General features: G+C 40.8%; 1 protein-coding gene across 2 annotated transcripts; it reads left to right on the top strand.

The window, feature by feature from the left end:
- The first annotated feature begins 252 nt into the window (after window positions 1-252).
- On the top strand, window positions 253-15,686 carry GTF3C6 (general transcription factor IIIC subunit 6). 2 transcript variants are annotated; one of them, XM_067546601.1, is made up of 6 exons: window positions 253-337; window positions 3,775-3,855; window positions 9,458-9,521; window positions 9,699-9,743; window positions 9,868-9,981; window positions 12,681-15,686. In XM_067546601.1, the coding sequence occupies exons 1-6, from the start codon at window positions 290-292 to the stop codon at window positions 12,983-12,985; spliced, it is 657 nt and encodes a 218-aa protein (XP_067402702.1). In that variant the 5' UTR covers window positions 253-289; the 3' UTR covers window positions 12,986-15,686. The 2 variants fall into 2 exon arrangements, with proteins under 2 accessions (XP_067402702.1, XP_067402701.1); XM_067546600.1 differs by lacking the exon at window positions 253-337 and adding an exon at window positions 690-779.
- The last annotated feature ends 982 nt before the right edge of the window (window positions 15,687-16,668 follow it).

The following is a 16,668-nucleotide window of genomic DNA, read 5'->3' on the forward strand; positions in this document are numbered from 1 at the left end:
CCGGGGGTGGGGGGAGGGGCGGGACGCTGTTGTTACCTCACAGACACAGAACTGATAGGAAGCCGTTGCTGGAAAATGCCGCCGCCCAGCTGGGTTCGACACCACGCGCGGCGCGCTTTGTTACTGACTCACTCACGCGTCGCCGTCTTCGAGCCCCGCCTCGAGCCGCAGCCGGGGGGGGGTGGGGAATCTGCCAGCATGTAAGATGGCGGCGGCGGCGGCGGCGGTCACGTGGTGCGCGCCGAGGAGGACGCCGCTGCCGGCCTGCGCTGCGTGGGTGGGTGGGAACATGGCGGCGGTGACAGGAGACGAGCTGGAGGGAGAGGAGGAGGTGGAGGTACGCAGGAGCGTACGCAGCGGCGCGCGGTGCCAGGGGCTGGTTGTCTGCTTCTGTGCCGCCGCCGGCCCGGGAGCGGTTAGTCAGGGGTGGGGGCAGTGACGGGGTTTGGCCGCGGTGCGCGCTCCCGGAGGCTCGCCTTGGACAGCCTGAGCCCAGCGCCCCCTCCTTTGCCTCCTGCGCGGCGTCACCGGAGCCCAGGGCGAGCGGGCGGGGCTGGCACCTGGCGGGTGTGGCGGGGATGTCTGTCTGTCCGTCCGTCCGCCCGCCCGCGGGATTGGGCGGAGGTTGTGTCTGTGACTGAGGCTGGCAGGCGGGGAGCTCCCAGTCCCATCGCCCCGCACTAGTTACACCTGGGGCATCAGCGATGCCTCCTTCCCCGCCCAGCAGCCTCGCGTTTGTGCCCCCAGCCCTGCTCCAGGGCATGGTCTGCGGTGCCGTGGTAAGGAGACTGCACGCCATTGGGAGCAATTATGAGGGAGGGAGGAGGGGCTGCTGCTGTGTGGATAGTCAGTAGCGAGATTAGTAAATGGCTTCGGTGTCGTCGTGCTGCCTGTCCCCTCCTGTGTGAATGGGCACACGGTTGAGCCAGCTGCAGACTCACTGCAGCACTATGTACCTGCTACCTTATAAGTTAACACAGAATCATAGAAATGTAGGGTTGGAAGGGACCTTGAGAGGTCATCTAGTCCAGCCCCCTGCACTCAGGTAGGACCAAGCAAATCTAGACTTTTCCTGACCAGTGTTTGTCCAACCTGTTCTTATCAACCTCCTATGATGAGGATTTCACAACCTCTCTTGGAATCCTATTCTAGAGTTTAACTACCTTTATCATTAGAAAGTTTTTCCTAATATCTAACCTAAATCGCCCTTGCTGCAGAGTAGCCCCATTATTTCTTATTTTACGTTCAGTGGACATGGCAAACAGTTGTGTCCTCTTTGTAATAATCCTTTTACTTGTTAGAAGACTGTTACCAGGTTCCCCCCCACCCCAGTCATCTTTTTTCTAGAGTAAACAGGCCCAGTTTTTTAACCTTTCCTTATAGGTCAGGTTTTCTAAACCTTTTAAGTTTTTGTTGTTTTCTTCTGAATTGTCTCCAATTTATCCATATCTTTCTTAAAATGTGCTGTCCAGAACTGGACACAGTACTCCAGCTGAAGCCTCACCAGTGCCAAATAGAGAGGGACAACTACCTCCTGTGTTTTACATGTGACACTCCTATTAATACATCTCAGAATATTAGCCTTTTTACAACTGCAAAATGTTGTTTGGTTTTCATTCAGTTTATGATCCATTCTAATCCACAAACCCTTTTCAACAGTACTACTGCCTATCCAATTATTCCCCATTTTGTAGTTGTTCATAGGGATGTAAAAATTCCTTTAATTAATAATCCACTTATAGGGCCAAAAAATAGAATGTTTAACATTTAAACACATGTGGGGAGGGGAAGAAATGCACTCTGCTCGGCTCCTCCCTGCCAAGCGAGAGCTGTGCAGCTCGCCCCAGGTGCGCACTTACTGAGCTGCAGCTGGGCAGCTCACATGCTGGGTTCAGCTCCAGAGCAAGAGCTGCCCAGCTGTGGCTCTGCACATTCAGGGGGGAGCTGCACGGGTAGCTCTTACTTGGCGGGGAAGAGATGAGCCCTGCGTGGCTCCTTCCCGTGCATGCAGAACCACAACTGGGCAGCTCTTGCTTGTGGGAAGGTGCTGAACCCAGTGCAGCATTCCCCTCCCCAGTATGTGCAGAGCCACAGATGGGCAGCTCTTGCTTGCAGGGAGCCGTGCTGGACTCGGTGCCTCCCCTTCTCCCTCAGGGCAATGTTTAAACTAATTAGTAAACGGTATTAATGTTTACTGTTTAAACGTTTAGCTGCTTACATCCCTCGTTGTGCGTTTGATTTTTTTTCCTTCCTAAGAGCAATATTATGCACTTATCTTTACTGAATTTCATTTTAGTGATTTCAGAATAATTGTACAATTTGTCAATGTAATTTTGAATTTTTATTGTATCCTAGCCTATTATCCAAAGTGATTGCAACCCCTCCCAGCTTGATGTCATCTGCAAATTTTATAAGTGTACTTATGATTGTTTACAAATGGTAACATTTTGTAGTATAGAGCAGCAGGCCTTTGACATTTCCTAGAAGAATGGAGGTAATGTGGACACTAGTCAGCTAGGAAGTGGACTGACACCAGTTCATTTCACATAGGATACTGGAATTGGTGGTGTTATTTGTTTAAAGTAGTACCTAGAGCACACAACTGAGATCAGCTCTCCAATGTGATTCGCCTGTACAAACAGATGAGATGGTCCCTCCCCACCAAAAGCTTACATTCTGAGTAGACCAGATACTCCAACAGTGGAAGGGGAAAGTGAGGCACAGAGACGTGAAATGACTTGGCTAAGGTCACAGAAAGTCAGAGGCAGCGAGAGGAGTGGAACTCAAGTCTTCCAAGTCTGTTCGATACTCACTGGACTTCATTGCCTCTCCAGTAGAGCCATGTTTATAAAATCTTCCAATTGTAACAAAGTTGGTTTTTTGAGATGTTTATTTTTGTTACCTGATAGTAGAAGACTGATGGCAAAGTCAGATAGTTACATGTAATCAACTGAAACTGGACAAGAGACTTTTATTATTGGAGGAAGAACTTTGAAAATAATACTGATACTGTCACATTTTACCATAACCTTAAAAAAAAAATCCCCACATTCTGTAATACTGGCTCATGAGAAAAATCAAACTTACAGTATTTCCTTTAACGCACTTTTAAAATTGCATTGTGTGTTCACTGATGGTTATTATAAGATTGGTCATGAATATTGAGCATCTATCTCTTACCCTCAGAAAAAAACCTGCAAGGATCTGTCAACACCATTTTCTCTTCCTCCACTCCCCACACTCCCAAAGGAAGGAATTACAAGAACAGATTAAATGGAAAGGCAATGCACTGTAAACAGATAGTCATAAACTTTAAGATTTTTTCCAACATATAGAGTTCATTGCTATAGTATATAATTGGTAAATGTTGAAGCATTGTAAGATTTAATTAAAAATTTGGATAAGTATGATATGTGCAGCTATGCTAGCTGGCATAAAATTATAAGGGCTGTCAATCCTTATTCTTCAAAGTATAAACTGAACACCATCTGAGGTTGAATATAAACAGCCATCAAATTCAGGTGTGTGTTTTTGGTGACATGGACAGAACTGTGTACTAGAAGGACTATAACTTTGCTCTGTATAGCAGTGTCTTTGTGTTATTTTGCAAACAAAGAATATAGGTCAATGTTTGGTTCTATAGTACTAGTTTTGAGGGTGGTCTGTTTTAATAGTAAAGTAATAAACATATTTGTGTTCATGTTAAAGTTTATTTATTTATTTATTTAGTATTCTAAATATAATATGAATGTGCTTTACATATTTATTTTGCAGGAGCAGCTGGTCATGGTGGAATTATCAGGAATTATTGATTCAGACTTCCTAGAAAAATGTGAAAACAAATGCAAGATTTTGGTGAGTGTGACTACAACACATTAGCAGAGAGGCAAGTTCTTTTTCTTGTGAACAAGGAGAAATTTTAGGGCCTCATTGAACGCAGTGGGCTTTGGATCAAACCCTTAGTGCAGAAATATGCAGACTGAGGGCAATCAACACCCATGGTCTGTGCACAAAGCAATTAGTATCAGTGGGTGATATGAATGCATATCAAAAGTTGCCTGTGAATATAGTGTTATGCAAAACTTAGGGTGAAACTTTCAAAACCATCCAAGTGACTAAATCTAAGGTGGTGAGGGCTCCTGAGTTACTTAGACCTAGACCCATAAAAGGACTTAGGCATTGCAACTCCTAATTTTAGCGTGCCTAGCCACCCAGTGGAATCCACAAACCCTGGGTTAGGTGCTTAGGTTCCTTATACATTGCATGGAGGAGAGGGACCAAGAATGGGATCCACAAAAACTTGCACACTAGGTGGGGAATTGCCTAAATTAGTCAGTGTGAGATGCTGAGGAAAGTGGCGTGTCCTGAGCCCTGACCCCTCATGGAGTTAGGTGCTTAAGTCCAAGCTACAGGAAGCTGCCTACATCTGTTTATGATCCATAGCCAGGAGCCCTGCTCTTGGTATCAGACCACTCAGGCACCTAAGCAATTTCTTGAAACAGAGGATGAAGTGTTGCCAGTGGCAGTGCCCTCTTTATAACTCTTTGCCCAGTGGTTAGAGCACTCACCTGGGATGTGGGAGACCCAGCTTCCATTACCCCTCTGCCTGCAGGGGAGTAATAATTTGAACAAGGGTCTCCTATTAGTGCTATGCTGTGCTATGGGATATTCTGATGTCGATCTCCCTCAGTTTTTCCCATTATAGCTGTTCCATTTAGCAAAATATTTAATAGTCATTGGGCAAGAGAGAAACAGACTGTGAGACTGACCTACCACCATGCTAGAGTCACTATATCTAGGATCCAGTCTCCCTCTTCAATGGGTAATTGTTTATCCAAAGTAGAACATCTTTAACAGGAGAGATTGAGGGAGACCAATATCAGAATATCTCATAATCTGGTAGTTAGAGCACTCTCCTGAGAGGATTTGAACAGAGGGACTCCCATCTTTCTAAACATCAGGTAGAAGGGGAGTTGAACTGGTGTCCCACCACCATCTCCAGATGCATTTTGAACATGCCCTGATACAATAAGCGTGCTCTGAGCACATCTGCGAGATCAGGCCCCACAGGCAAGATAGACAGGGGAACACCTATCTTTACCTGGTTTGAGGATCCTGCTGGCATTTAGGCATGAAATAGTTGTCCAGATACTTAGACTGAGCTGTTCTGTGCATGCCCAGAGGCAGAAACGTAAGTATCTAGAGAACTTTGACAGCAAAAATTTAGGTGAGGAGTGAGTTTGCATATGTACAGGTTTAGGAGGTAGTAACAGGGGCTTTGTGAATTGCGGTGTCACTTAAATCTGGGGTTTAGGCGCTTAAGTTCCTTTATGGATCTGGGCCATAGGTGATTTTTGAAAATTTGACAACCGCTTGCAACAATACCGATTTTTACCTTAAAGCCATCCTGTTTAATCTCTCAGCCCAAAATACTGCCTAGTGAACCCAGATATTCAGCATATGAAGAGCAGCCTGATGTTAAGATTTCAGCAGACGTTCTTATCTCTGACTGTCTACTCTCTTACAAAGTTACTATCAAGGGCAGAGTTACCTAGCCTTCACTCTTTTACAGTTAAGTGATTTAATTGATTCCCCATGTGGGATAAGCTATCTTGCTTCTGGGAATGACTGAATGCACAAGAGCACTATTTCTAAAAAAAAAACCAAAAAAAAAAAACCCAAATATTAGTGTCTTCCACATATAAGGAAGTCACTTCAAATTTGGACATTTGTTAGACCCAAAGTTAGAGAGAGATGAAATGTGCCTCTGAACGTGTCACTGATGTCCAGAATAAATGTCAGTAAAATCAATTCCTAAATCTCAATTACAGCTGAAATCAGAGAAACTCAATATAAGTTCATATATAAATTATGCATTGTTCTTGTTCTCCTGAGTAAATTTATTCCTGGGTCTGACCCAGCTTATCTGACCATGATAAATAGATGGCTGAGGGGGCATGTTATTGGTGATCTTGCTCAAAGGTAATATCATAGGGCAGTGGTGTATTGTGGGTCTTCGGTGCCCAGGGCCAAGCCTGCATTTGCGCTGCCCCCCTCCCCCTCCAGTCCTTCCCCTGCAGGGCAGGAGGGGTCCTGGTGCCACCCCCAGCTGCCCTGGGGAGTGAGGGATCTAAACCTGCAGGGGGGTGCATGTAAGGCCTGGGAGAGGCACAAATGCAGGCTTGGCTCCGCTGCCCACTCCACTCAGCGACTGCCTCTCCTGCTTCAGCCCCGCAGCCCGTCGCCGACTCGGACAGGGCGGCCTCACCCCACAACTGAGTGGGTTGGGCTCCTGCTCCCTGCACATTGTGAAGGGCTGGCCCGGCACGCGCACCCCCTGCCCCTCCTCAGTACGCCACTGTCATAGGGTTGCATATTTTCACCAGTATCATTGTGATTTGCTTTAAATTGTGTGCCTTGGGACTCTTCTGTACTCTTACTAGAAAACTTTTCTATATTTCCAGAACACCACCACTCTCACACACCCTCAAGCCCCTTTTCTCCCTTCCCACAAGTCTCCATGTGTCATAAAGAGCAGTTCTTGTAAACTGGATAAGAGATTCAGCACCATAATGCTTACTCTGGATATCAGTGCTCCTGGTATCCTGGAGGGGGAAAATATGGCCTTAACTTTAGGAGAGACTTGGGTGGGAGAAATAACAGCCAAACAGTGCTTTTAAATAATGAAAACCATTTACTCTTGACAGACACTATTAAACTTTTCCAATTTTTGCATCTTATACGGGTAATGCAGAGATCTACATTTTGCATGCTACTTGGAAGTTGTTTATATCAATTTTAGCAGGAAAAACAAAACCCCAACCTTAGTCTCAGAAGATTTTTTTTTTTTTAAGTTACTTTTTGGAAGTATTTGTGAGAGAATCTCATGAATTTGTATTAATAACTGCAACTTGCTGTGGATTTTACAAAATTAACATGAAAGGACCTCATTTCACAAAAAAGATTGTGCTTAACTTTACACACCTGAGAAATCCCACTGTTGAGGGCAAACAAATATAATTGTATAGATCAAGGTTAGTACATTACAATAAATAAATTTTGTTTGGGTATTTTAAGCATAGTTTAATTTTAATTATAATACTTTACAGTATACTAAGAAAAATAATGAAGTATCAGTAATGAGGCATCGTTATAGTACTAGTTACCAATGAGACGCCTAGTTTTGAATCTTTGCTAAGAAATGGAGTAGACTGCTGGGTGTTTTTCTGAGAACATTTCATGTTTACAGGCTTGTGAAGTGAGAATTAGGGAGCTGTGTTTGCAGTTTTAAGATTGCTCGTGTTCTGTTAGTGATTTCAGAAAATTGTTGTGTGTACTTAAAGTGTTTTGGCTCACCATTAAGAGTTCTTCTGATCTTGCACCTGATTCCCCATCTGATACCTTCCTTCATTTGTGACATCATAATTGGGTTGTGTGGCAAGGACTGATATTACAAACTCAGGGTTATGAGTCTGTCTGAAGAATAAGCAGGAAGAACCAAAACCTGTTATAAATTTTGTCCCTATGTACTGGAAAGGTTCTGAGCCAGTATAACCCATGAGGTTCTCTTGCAGAAGGGAGGACAGGATTTTGGAAACTCGCACAGAGGTCCCAAACTCTGTGCTGCAAAGCTATGGTCAGTGGAGACTTGCAACATCCCTAAATGCAGCTGGTCTTGGGGAAGGCATATACTCGGTAGATCCTCTGGCTGTCTCTTTCCTCCCCCTCCAAACTATACCTCCCTGACCAAAAAAACAAAAATACACTCCCAAAATTAGTGTAGTTTTGGTTTCCTTCTGCATCCCCTATAAAGAGAAATTCATTGATTCATTTTCATGAACATCCCCATCATCTGAAACATGAAAATTATCTGAACCTTACAGCTTCAGCTCAGATACAAGCCAGGACATACAAAATGTATCACTTACTGTGCTCTGCATTTTCTTCAAACACCACACAAGTTCTAAGGGTATCTATGGAGAACAAAGGACATTTAGCTAAGAATGTTTTGTGGCTCCCAGGAGCCACAGAAGCTATTGTAACCCTAAAGTTTAATTAATGGTAATGAAATCAGTACAAAACCTAACTGCAGGCAGAGTGAGGATTTCTTCCACCCTCTTACCCTCAGAGATTCCCCAGCCTGTAGCCCTAAAACTAGATGATGGTTTTGTTCCCTATGGAATAACTTATTTTTCATGCAAATAAACTTAAGGCTTATCTACACCATCACTTTAGTTGGTATAACTTTTGTCACTCAGGATTAGGGGGAGGAGGGAACACACCCCTGAGTGACAAGTTACAACCATATAAGCCAGTGTGGACAGTGCTATGTTGGTGGGAGAGCTTCTCCCATCAACATAGCTACCACCGCTTGTAGAGGTGGTTTTATAATGCCAACGGGAAAACTCTCTCTCATTCGCATAGAGCGGCTACGCAAGCAATTTTACAGCAGTGCATCTGCATTGGCACAGTTGTGCTGCCCTAAGTTGTCTAATGTAGACATGGCCTTAGTAATATAGCTTTCCCTGAGGCAATTACATGAAGTACTTTTTAAAAGCTGTTAATAAATAGGAGATTGGACATAGAATAGTTCATGCTCCTTTGGATTCAGTCAACTCAGTTGGGACACTATTAACTTGAAAATTGTGTTTGTCCTAAAATCATGTACCGAGTATAATTAAAATAACACCTAGTTACTATGACAAAAGTTGTCACCCCAAAACATTTTTTGTTTACTTTGTTTCACTGCATTTTGTATGGAGTCAGTTTCATGACTTTTTTCTCTGTAGTCACTTCCCTGTTGATTGTGGGGGTATCTCTCACAGAAACGGAAGGGAAAAAAAACACTTTAAAAATAGGGGAAAGTGATTGCAAACCACAAAAACTTGTTGGAGGACACAGAAGCAGGACTAGTGCTGGAAACCACTTTTAACTCACTTTTAGAAATGTACTTGATGTTAAGTTGACGATGTCCTTTATTTTCAGAGATTTGCTGGTTGCATATAAATAATAGCTTCCCATCCCTTCATTGGACTGGTGATGTGCCTGCTTGCTGTTTAGGTGTTTGTGTACTCATGCAAACATTTTTCCCACTCAAAACTTTCTCATTTGCTTGCCTAATTGTCCAAGATATATTGTACTGTATATCTGTTTAATCTAAATCTTGCAATTTATAAATCTTTTCAGTCTATAAACTGGAAAATAAAAAGTTTACTTTGTCCTAGTTTTTCTCCCCATACTAATCCCAGTATGATACAATAGACTTGCTTTACTAACACTAGTTTGCATTCCTTATTGCACAAGTACAAGACAAAAAGCTTATACTGTTTTAGGGAACCTGTATATAATGTTGGTTTTACTGTACCTGGCATACTAGTTGGCTTCTCTAGTCTTGTGGCCTTGCCTTGACTAGCAGAGGCACGACTTCAGTGTAATTTCTGCCTATCCTTGTTTGTAGGGAATAGACACAGAGAGGCCCATTTTGCAAGTGGACAGATATGTCTTTGCTGGGGAGTATGAAGGTAGGAGAAGATCATATGGATGAAACCTCTCATTTTCAGTGTGACATGCAAGATGCTGATCATCCTCAACTACCATTAATTTCAATGGAGCTGGAGAGCACTCAGCTTTTTGAAGTTCTGGGCCTTTGGCAAATAATCTCTATTATTTCTCAGCTAAATGTCCTTTGTTCTCCATAGATACCCTTGGAACCTGTGTGATGTTTGAAGAAAATGCAGAGCACAGTAAGTGATACATCTTGTATGTCCTGGCTTGTATCTGAGCTGAAGCTGTTAAGATTCAGCTAACTTTCATGTTTCATATGATGGGGATGTTCATGAAAATGAATCAATTAATTTCTCTTTATAGTGGACGCAGAAGGAAACCAAAAACTACAGCTGAAATACAAGTGCCACACAGTGAAGAAGCTGAACATGACACGGACGCTCCTGACCGAAAAGAAGGAAGGAGAAGAGAGCGTAGGTTAGTGCACTTGGTATTGTACATGGGAACATGTGAGATTGTACTGGGACTAAACTTTATTTTTGATACCAGCCTGCAGATGGAAATTAGTTTGACCTTTTACTGCCAGTAAACATCCAGAGAATTAAAGGATACAAACTCTGTTCTTAAACAACAAATGATGTATAAACAAATTAACTGAACTAAAAATTAATTATAGTTATTTGTAAAGCTTCCGGTGATTTTGACCAAATTACTTTCCATTTTTATATGCATTCTGTAGGCAAATTAAGTTCCGATGCACTCGCTTCAGTGAAATTGTACCATTTCACACCAGAGTTAAATTTTGTTCTTTATCTCGAGGCCTGAAGTCAATGCTGTTTCTATATTTAGGTATTTACAGTAATACTGCTCTTACCAATGTCTTGTTCCCAGTTGTTCCTGCCATTTTGCTCATACATAGGGTTAGGAATAAAGAACCATTTTACGCTAAACACATACGTATTCAGCTGGAAGATTACATATTATGGTATAAAAAGTCATCTTGTGAGTGATCTAGATGTGAAGATCTGACTACAGATGAGATGATTTTTATCCATCAGATTATCCGTAACATTTCTTCTCCCCACCTAACACTACCTATTAATTTATTAAGAAATTGTTCATTTTAAAAGTTAGTGTAATATACTGGTGGGTGGGTTGCTTAATTAAACAACATCACTGTACAAAATGTCCTAATTGTACTCTCAAGCTTCCTCACAAGCAGTTCAATGCTTGCACATGACAAACTCTCAATTCTCATACATTCATCACTTGACCCATTTTAATTATTCTATATTGAGAATGTGTGCCTTCTCAAGGGTATATTTACATGAGGGAAGAAATACCAGTCCCATTATTAATCTGTATTTGCAGTATATGTTTTTAGTAGTCTGGTCTACAGACCTGCAATACCCTTCTCATTAGTATTCATTCTTAGACATTTTCTGGTGCCATTTTTCATCAAGTTTTTTGATTATTCTAAAATTAAATTATCATGGTAATCTCCATTCTGCATCAGTAAAATATGTTCTCAGCATCTTAAATCATATGGAAGTTCTTTTGGAACTTGCATAGGTGCTGTTTGGCACCTAGATACAACCGTGATGGGCACTGCACAAAACAGATACCAAAGAATGACAAACTGATGTCGGTTATATCCGCTATTCCACTGGTATTGTAAATGATTGGAAAACCAACCTCAAGATTCTAAATACTTTGTTTACATGAATTAAAAAGATTTTTCCCCACCAGGATTCATAATGCAAATGGGATTTTCTGTCTCATAAATGCAAAATAAATAGGAATTGAAAAAGTATTATCCTTTTTAAATAATAGTTTTTGGTTAACCTAGACACAGCCCTAACTTACAGGAAACCATTTGCAATCACAAAAACTAGTGGCCTCGATTCCTGTATGTGTAGTGGGACTCAGCCCAAAGATGAATATCTAAATTCTCAAAAGGTGTCATTCCCACTCCAGTCTTTCTTTTGTATTAGGCAAGGAAATGTTCACCTTTACAACTTTGTACCATTTATTTTTATGCTATGGAAGAATGCAAAGCTATTAGATGAAAAAACAGATCTGACATGAGAGATGCACACAAAACTCAAATGCCAGTAAATCCCCAGAAGGTATCCCCATTAGGGAGCACTCACTACTTTTGCATTGTATTGGTTTTAATCTCTTGGGAGACATCCTAATTCAGTGGAGTGTATTGTAATTGAGTGGCCCAGTTTGTGACAGCAATAGGTACCATAAAAATTTGTATGCTACCACATTTTAAAAATGTAATGGGCTTGGCTGGTGGTCTAATGGTTTTGTTTTACACAGCACATGGGAGACCATATCTTGATTCTTGGTCCTTTCCTGGGCTGAAAATACTCGGGAGTCAGCATTAGTAGGTTGTGTGTTGTAGGGGACATTGTTGTCATATAATAGCAAGCACTGGTTGATTTGAAGAAGCAGGAGAGCTAAAAACTCATTAGGGGCACTGATCAGCTAGAAGGACAACATTCTGATATGTAGCTCTCAAGTGCAAAGCAAATGAAAATGGCTTATCACCAGTCATCTGTCTGACTGGGATTCTGAAGACAGATGATATGCAAGCTATGTAATGTAGCTTACGTATCTCCCGTTGACGTACTTACATTGCTGTACCATGGCGCCTTCAGAGCACTGCGTCAACGTAAGATGCCCTCTCATTCTTTCGGGGAGTTAGGCTCTCTGGTCAATGCCGGTAATCGATCTGGGATCGAATGAGCAGGTCTCCACTACCCGCTCAGTTGATCCCGCTGAATCGATCGCTGTGGGGCTGGCTGTAAAGGCATACCTTAAGAATTTTTCTCCTGAGTTCAGCATATGAGGGTCATAATGAAGAAAAGTCTGTCTGATGCAGCAGAAGGAAGTATGGACAATAGGAAGGGATTTTAATGTCTCCAGTTTGGAAAATGGGTTACAGGCAGTTTCCTTTCCTTCCCTCATCAAGACTTTGTAGCACAAGCATATAGCACACACCACCTCATATGTAACGGTGGTTTGCCTCAACCATAACATTACTTTGTTTGTTGCATATTTCTAATTATTGTTCAAGGCTAAAACAAAACTCGTGAAACTAAGAAAAAATATGGTCTTGCTATTAAACTCTTCCCTTCTCACTAGGTTTTTTTTTTTTTGAGCAGGTGGTATGGAGTGGTTACAGATCAAAGACAAAGATTTCTCATACAGCAGACCTAATATGATTTGTAGTTTTCTCCACCAAAAGGAAGATTCTGAGGAGGCAGCTGAGGCCCAGGACAAACTGGCAGACGAGTTGGAGGGAGAGGTCAGTGACAAAAGGAACTGTGACCTGAGTTACGAACTGGAAAAGCAGCATAGCATGGAAATGGAGGACTCTGTCCCTCTCCTTGATAGCCCTGCCTCTGAAGCAGAGAACTCTCCTTTAGGAAGTGCTCAGGACATTACCTTAGATGATGCTCCTAGTTGATGTCAAGTCCGCAGCATCTGGAAGTGATGATTAATGAAGTTAATTATGCTATGAACCAAATTTTTAAAGTGACTTCAACCTTATCTCCAATTTATGTGAGCAATTAATAGTACAGAACTGCACCCACAAATTTGAAAGCCATTTTTAGGTCTTGAAATGTGATGATTTTAGTATCTCTGTTTGTATTAAATATATGTGCATTTCCAACTAGCATCTTTACCTCGAGTTGAAGGAGACACCATAGAGAAACTCTTATGCCTTGCACATCCATGAACATCAGTAAAAGTAAATCTTTTTAGAATATCTGTTATAAATAAAGTCTTGACATTTTCAGTTATGATTTCAGCTTGGGGTTTTATGTCCTTACCCATGTGGACATTCCTTTCAGGAAATGCTATACAAGTGGCCTATTTGGTAAGATTGGTAGCCACCATACAAAACACATCTGAGTTGTTTTTGGTAGCCTTGTTCTTCCCTCTCCCACTCCATGTGGTCCCCAATAGGAGACCACTTCTGGTCAGAATGTTTGTCAGCAGTTAGTCTGTGTGTGATCTAGGTGTGTAGTTACTGTTCTCTCAAAAAGGCAAAACGGTGTAAATTCCTTACTTTATTTATTGTAGTATCCCATTGAGTTTTACTAGAACCTCACGTAACCCTGTTTTGTACAGCTTGCATCTGTCATTCATTGATATATACTGAACTTTGAATATAGTAAAGGGACACCTGTGAGTTTCAAAATATCCAAGTTGAAAATTCAAAAATATTCAAAATATGGTTTAAAGTTGTTTATTTAACACTTAGAGGATTTTTTTGCTTTCCCTGTTTGACTAACCATTATGATCCGTTTTTCCCTTGCTTACTGTTTGTTTGCGGGGAAACTGAAACTGACATTTGATAGCAGGTTATGTACAAAGTAAACATCTTTTTTTTTTTTTGCCTACTTGTTTCAGTCATAGTAATCTTAGATGTTTTTCACCACAATAAGTACAAAATTTTCAAAAAATGTGATTTTTCCCCCCAAGTTGATATTGGCTTTTCTCTAAAATAGTGTGTGTGCTTTGTGGAGTAGAGTAAAGCAATGTGGCATTTGTGGTGTCCTCTGTTTTCCACTACCCCACTGTACTCACTTTTCTGTCATTTTCAGTGTTAAAAGTAACAGCACAATACAGGTATTTACACTTCTAAATGTCATGTAGACTGCTGCACAGTGAAAAAAATTGGTGGAAGGTGAGCAAAGATTAGCTGGCTCAGCATTAGAGATACAGGGCCAGATCCTCATCTGGTGTAACTGGAGTAGCTCCATTGACTTCATTCATCGCAGCTTACAGTAAATCACAAAAATGTTTGTCCTTAAACAAACTTTTTTGTGGCATTTCTAGATTAGCATTTGCAAAAGTGTTAGTTGATGTAGACATACATGGTATCTCTTCCCAGAGCACTTCCACGGGGAAAATGTGGATCTCCAAGAGATTGTTGAAATGCACACATTTCCCTGATTTAGCTTGCATTAGTTTAACCAACATAACGTAACTTTTGTATGCAGACACTTTTATATGGGTTTAAAACAAGTTATTGGTTTAGCTTGCAATTGTACACTTGCCAACACATTGTAAATGATACAAGTGAGGTTTAAATGGCTATGAATATCCAAACAAATGGCACTGGTTTAACAAAGTATAAAATCACATCTTTAGTTAACCTCTATGTGTAGACCAGCTCTAAATTTCTGATGTGAGAACCAGAAAGTACAGATTAGTAGCTTTTTAAAAAAAAGAAAACATAATGTGGTCTAGTGATCACTACACATGAAGTATTTAAGGACAAATTCAGATGGAAATAAGAGTTAACAATGAAGTTTTGGCTACAAGGGAAAATGTAAAAGGAAAGAACAGTTCATCTTGTTCCTGAGTAACCTGGCTCATGATAGAAATATATTAACTTTTTGCTTGTATTTAAGATAACCTGTTTCAGTGGTAGCATCCTGACATACTATCCTGTGCTTTCTTTTGTTCTCGGCTTTGGTATAAACACATTTTTATGGTCTGTTAGTAAATGTTTTTGATTATATATAAATGTGTATGTGATGCAGAAAGAGGAGTCAAGGTTTTCAAATATTTCTTCCACCCATGTATTCTCTGAACACTTTCTTAATAAAATTGTTATGCTACAGTTCCTGTGTTATGTAGACAGAGATGTATGTCAGAATACATTACATTTACCAAGGAAATAAGTATTTATTCCTAACACCAGCACAATTATGTAGTAATCTATTCATTACTAAATGTTCATTGAGGAATTCCTCCCCAACATTCTGAGTACAGTCCAGGGGCTTCTGTAGCCAGTTGTCATAAACAGGACCTTATCCCCAACCCCACTGTCTGTTCTTCAGTGGGGGTGTAACAATTAGGTCTCAGTGGTTATTTCTTTTTTTGAATTCCTTCCACTTTATGGACATAGGTCTGCAGTTGAAAAATGCTAGCAGACAGCTAGCTGTCTGGTTCCTTCCAGAGATGTGCACCTACTTCCTGCAGGTATCACATATTACCTTGAAAATGTAATGACATTTCCAATTCATTTCTTTAATTCAAGCATAAATGTCTTAATATTTTTTAAACTTGTGCCTGATACCATGATTATGATGTACCCTTAAATACATGTCATAAATCACTTACAGATTAATCAATAAACTCTGAAATATTTAGCTCTGTGAAATTATTGCACTGAGCCCTATCCTTATCATGGTATTCCATGGTATCTATCCCCATGTTTCTGCATGAGTACAGGACCATGGCAGTTATTCTTGAACTATGAAAACTCAGTGCTGTTTGCCATTGACTGGGGACTATTTGTTGTGTGAGAATTTAAGCACTTTTCCTTGGATATATATTTTCCTTGGATGTAGAAGCTGAGGAATATTGAGTAGAAGTAAGAAGGTGTTATTACAACTGTATATGACATTAAAGAAACCATTAGTGGAATACTGTGTCCAGTCCTGAGGTCAACATTTAAAAAAAAAATGGTTATAAGTATCAAAGAAGTACTACATCAATGATTCAAGATCTTGAAAACCTGCCTTCTAGTGAGAGACTAAAGAAGGTCAATCTAGTATGTAGTTTATCAAACAGTAGGTTACAACCATCTACATGAAGAAAAGATTTCTGATAGAGCTTTTTAATTTAGCAGAAAAAGACATAAGGCAAATCAGTGCTTGGAAGCTGAAGCTAGACACATTCAGACAAAATAAGATAAATAACTTAAATAGTGAGGGTAATTAACCATTGGGACAATTTACTTAGGGACATGATGAATTCTACTTTAACTCAATACTGGAGGTCTTTCTAAAAGATACATTCTAACTGATAAACTTTATGGCCAGAAAGGATCATTATGATCATCTAGTCTGATCTCCTGCACCTGGCAGGTCACAGAACCTTACTCACTCCCTCTGTAATAGACCCATAATCTCTGGCTGAATTACTGAAGTCCTCAAATAGTGATTTAAAAACTTCAAATTACAGAGAATCCATCATTTACTCTAGTTTAAATCAGCCAGTGACCCATGTCCCATGCTGTGAGAAAGTTGAAAAACAACCCGACCTGGGGAGAAATTACTACCTGACCCCCAAATATAGTGATTGGCTGAACCCTGACACACACAACACACCAGCCAGACAGCTGGGAAA

Source organism: Emydura macquarii, unplaced genomic scaffold (genome assembly GCF_026122565.2).
Source record: "Emydura macquarii macquarii isolate MOO-44397 ecotype Brisbane River unplaced genomic scaffold, CSIRO-AGI_Emac_v2 contig_1146, whole genome shotgun sequence".
Classification (NCBI taxonomy): domain Eukaryota; kingdom Metazoa; phylum Chordata; order Testudines; family Chelidae; genus Emydura; species Emydura macquarii.

Bases quoted from the DNA above. Each gene is read 5' to 3' on its own strand.
- GTF3C6 (XM_067546600.1), top strand. From the start codon at position 705: ATGCCTCCTTCCCCGCCCAGCAGCCTCGCGTTTGTGCCCCCAGCCCTG. The intron at 3,856-9,457 runs GTGAGTGTGACT...CCTTGTTTGTAG, and splicing joins AAAACAAATGCAAGATTTTG to GGAATAGACACAGAGAGGCC. The intron at 9,744-9,867 runs GTAAGTGATACA...TTCTCTTTATAG, and splicing joins TGAAGAAAATGCAGAGCACA to TGGACGCAGAAGGAAACCAA.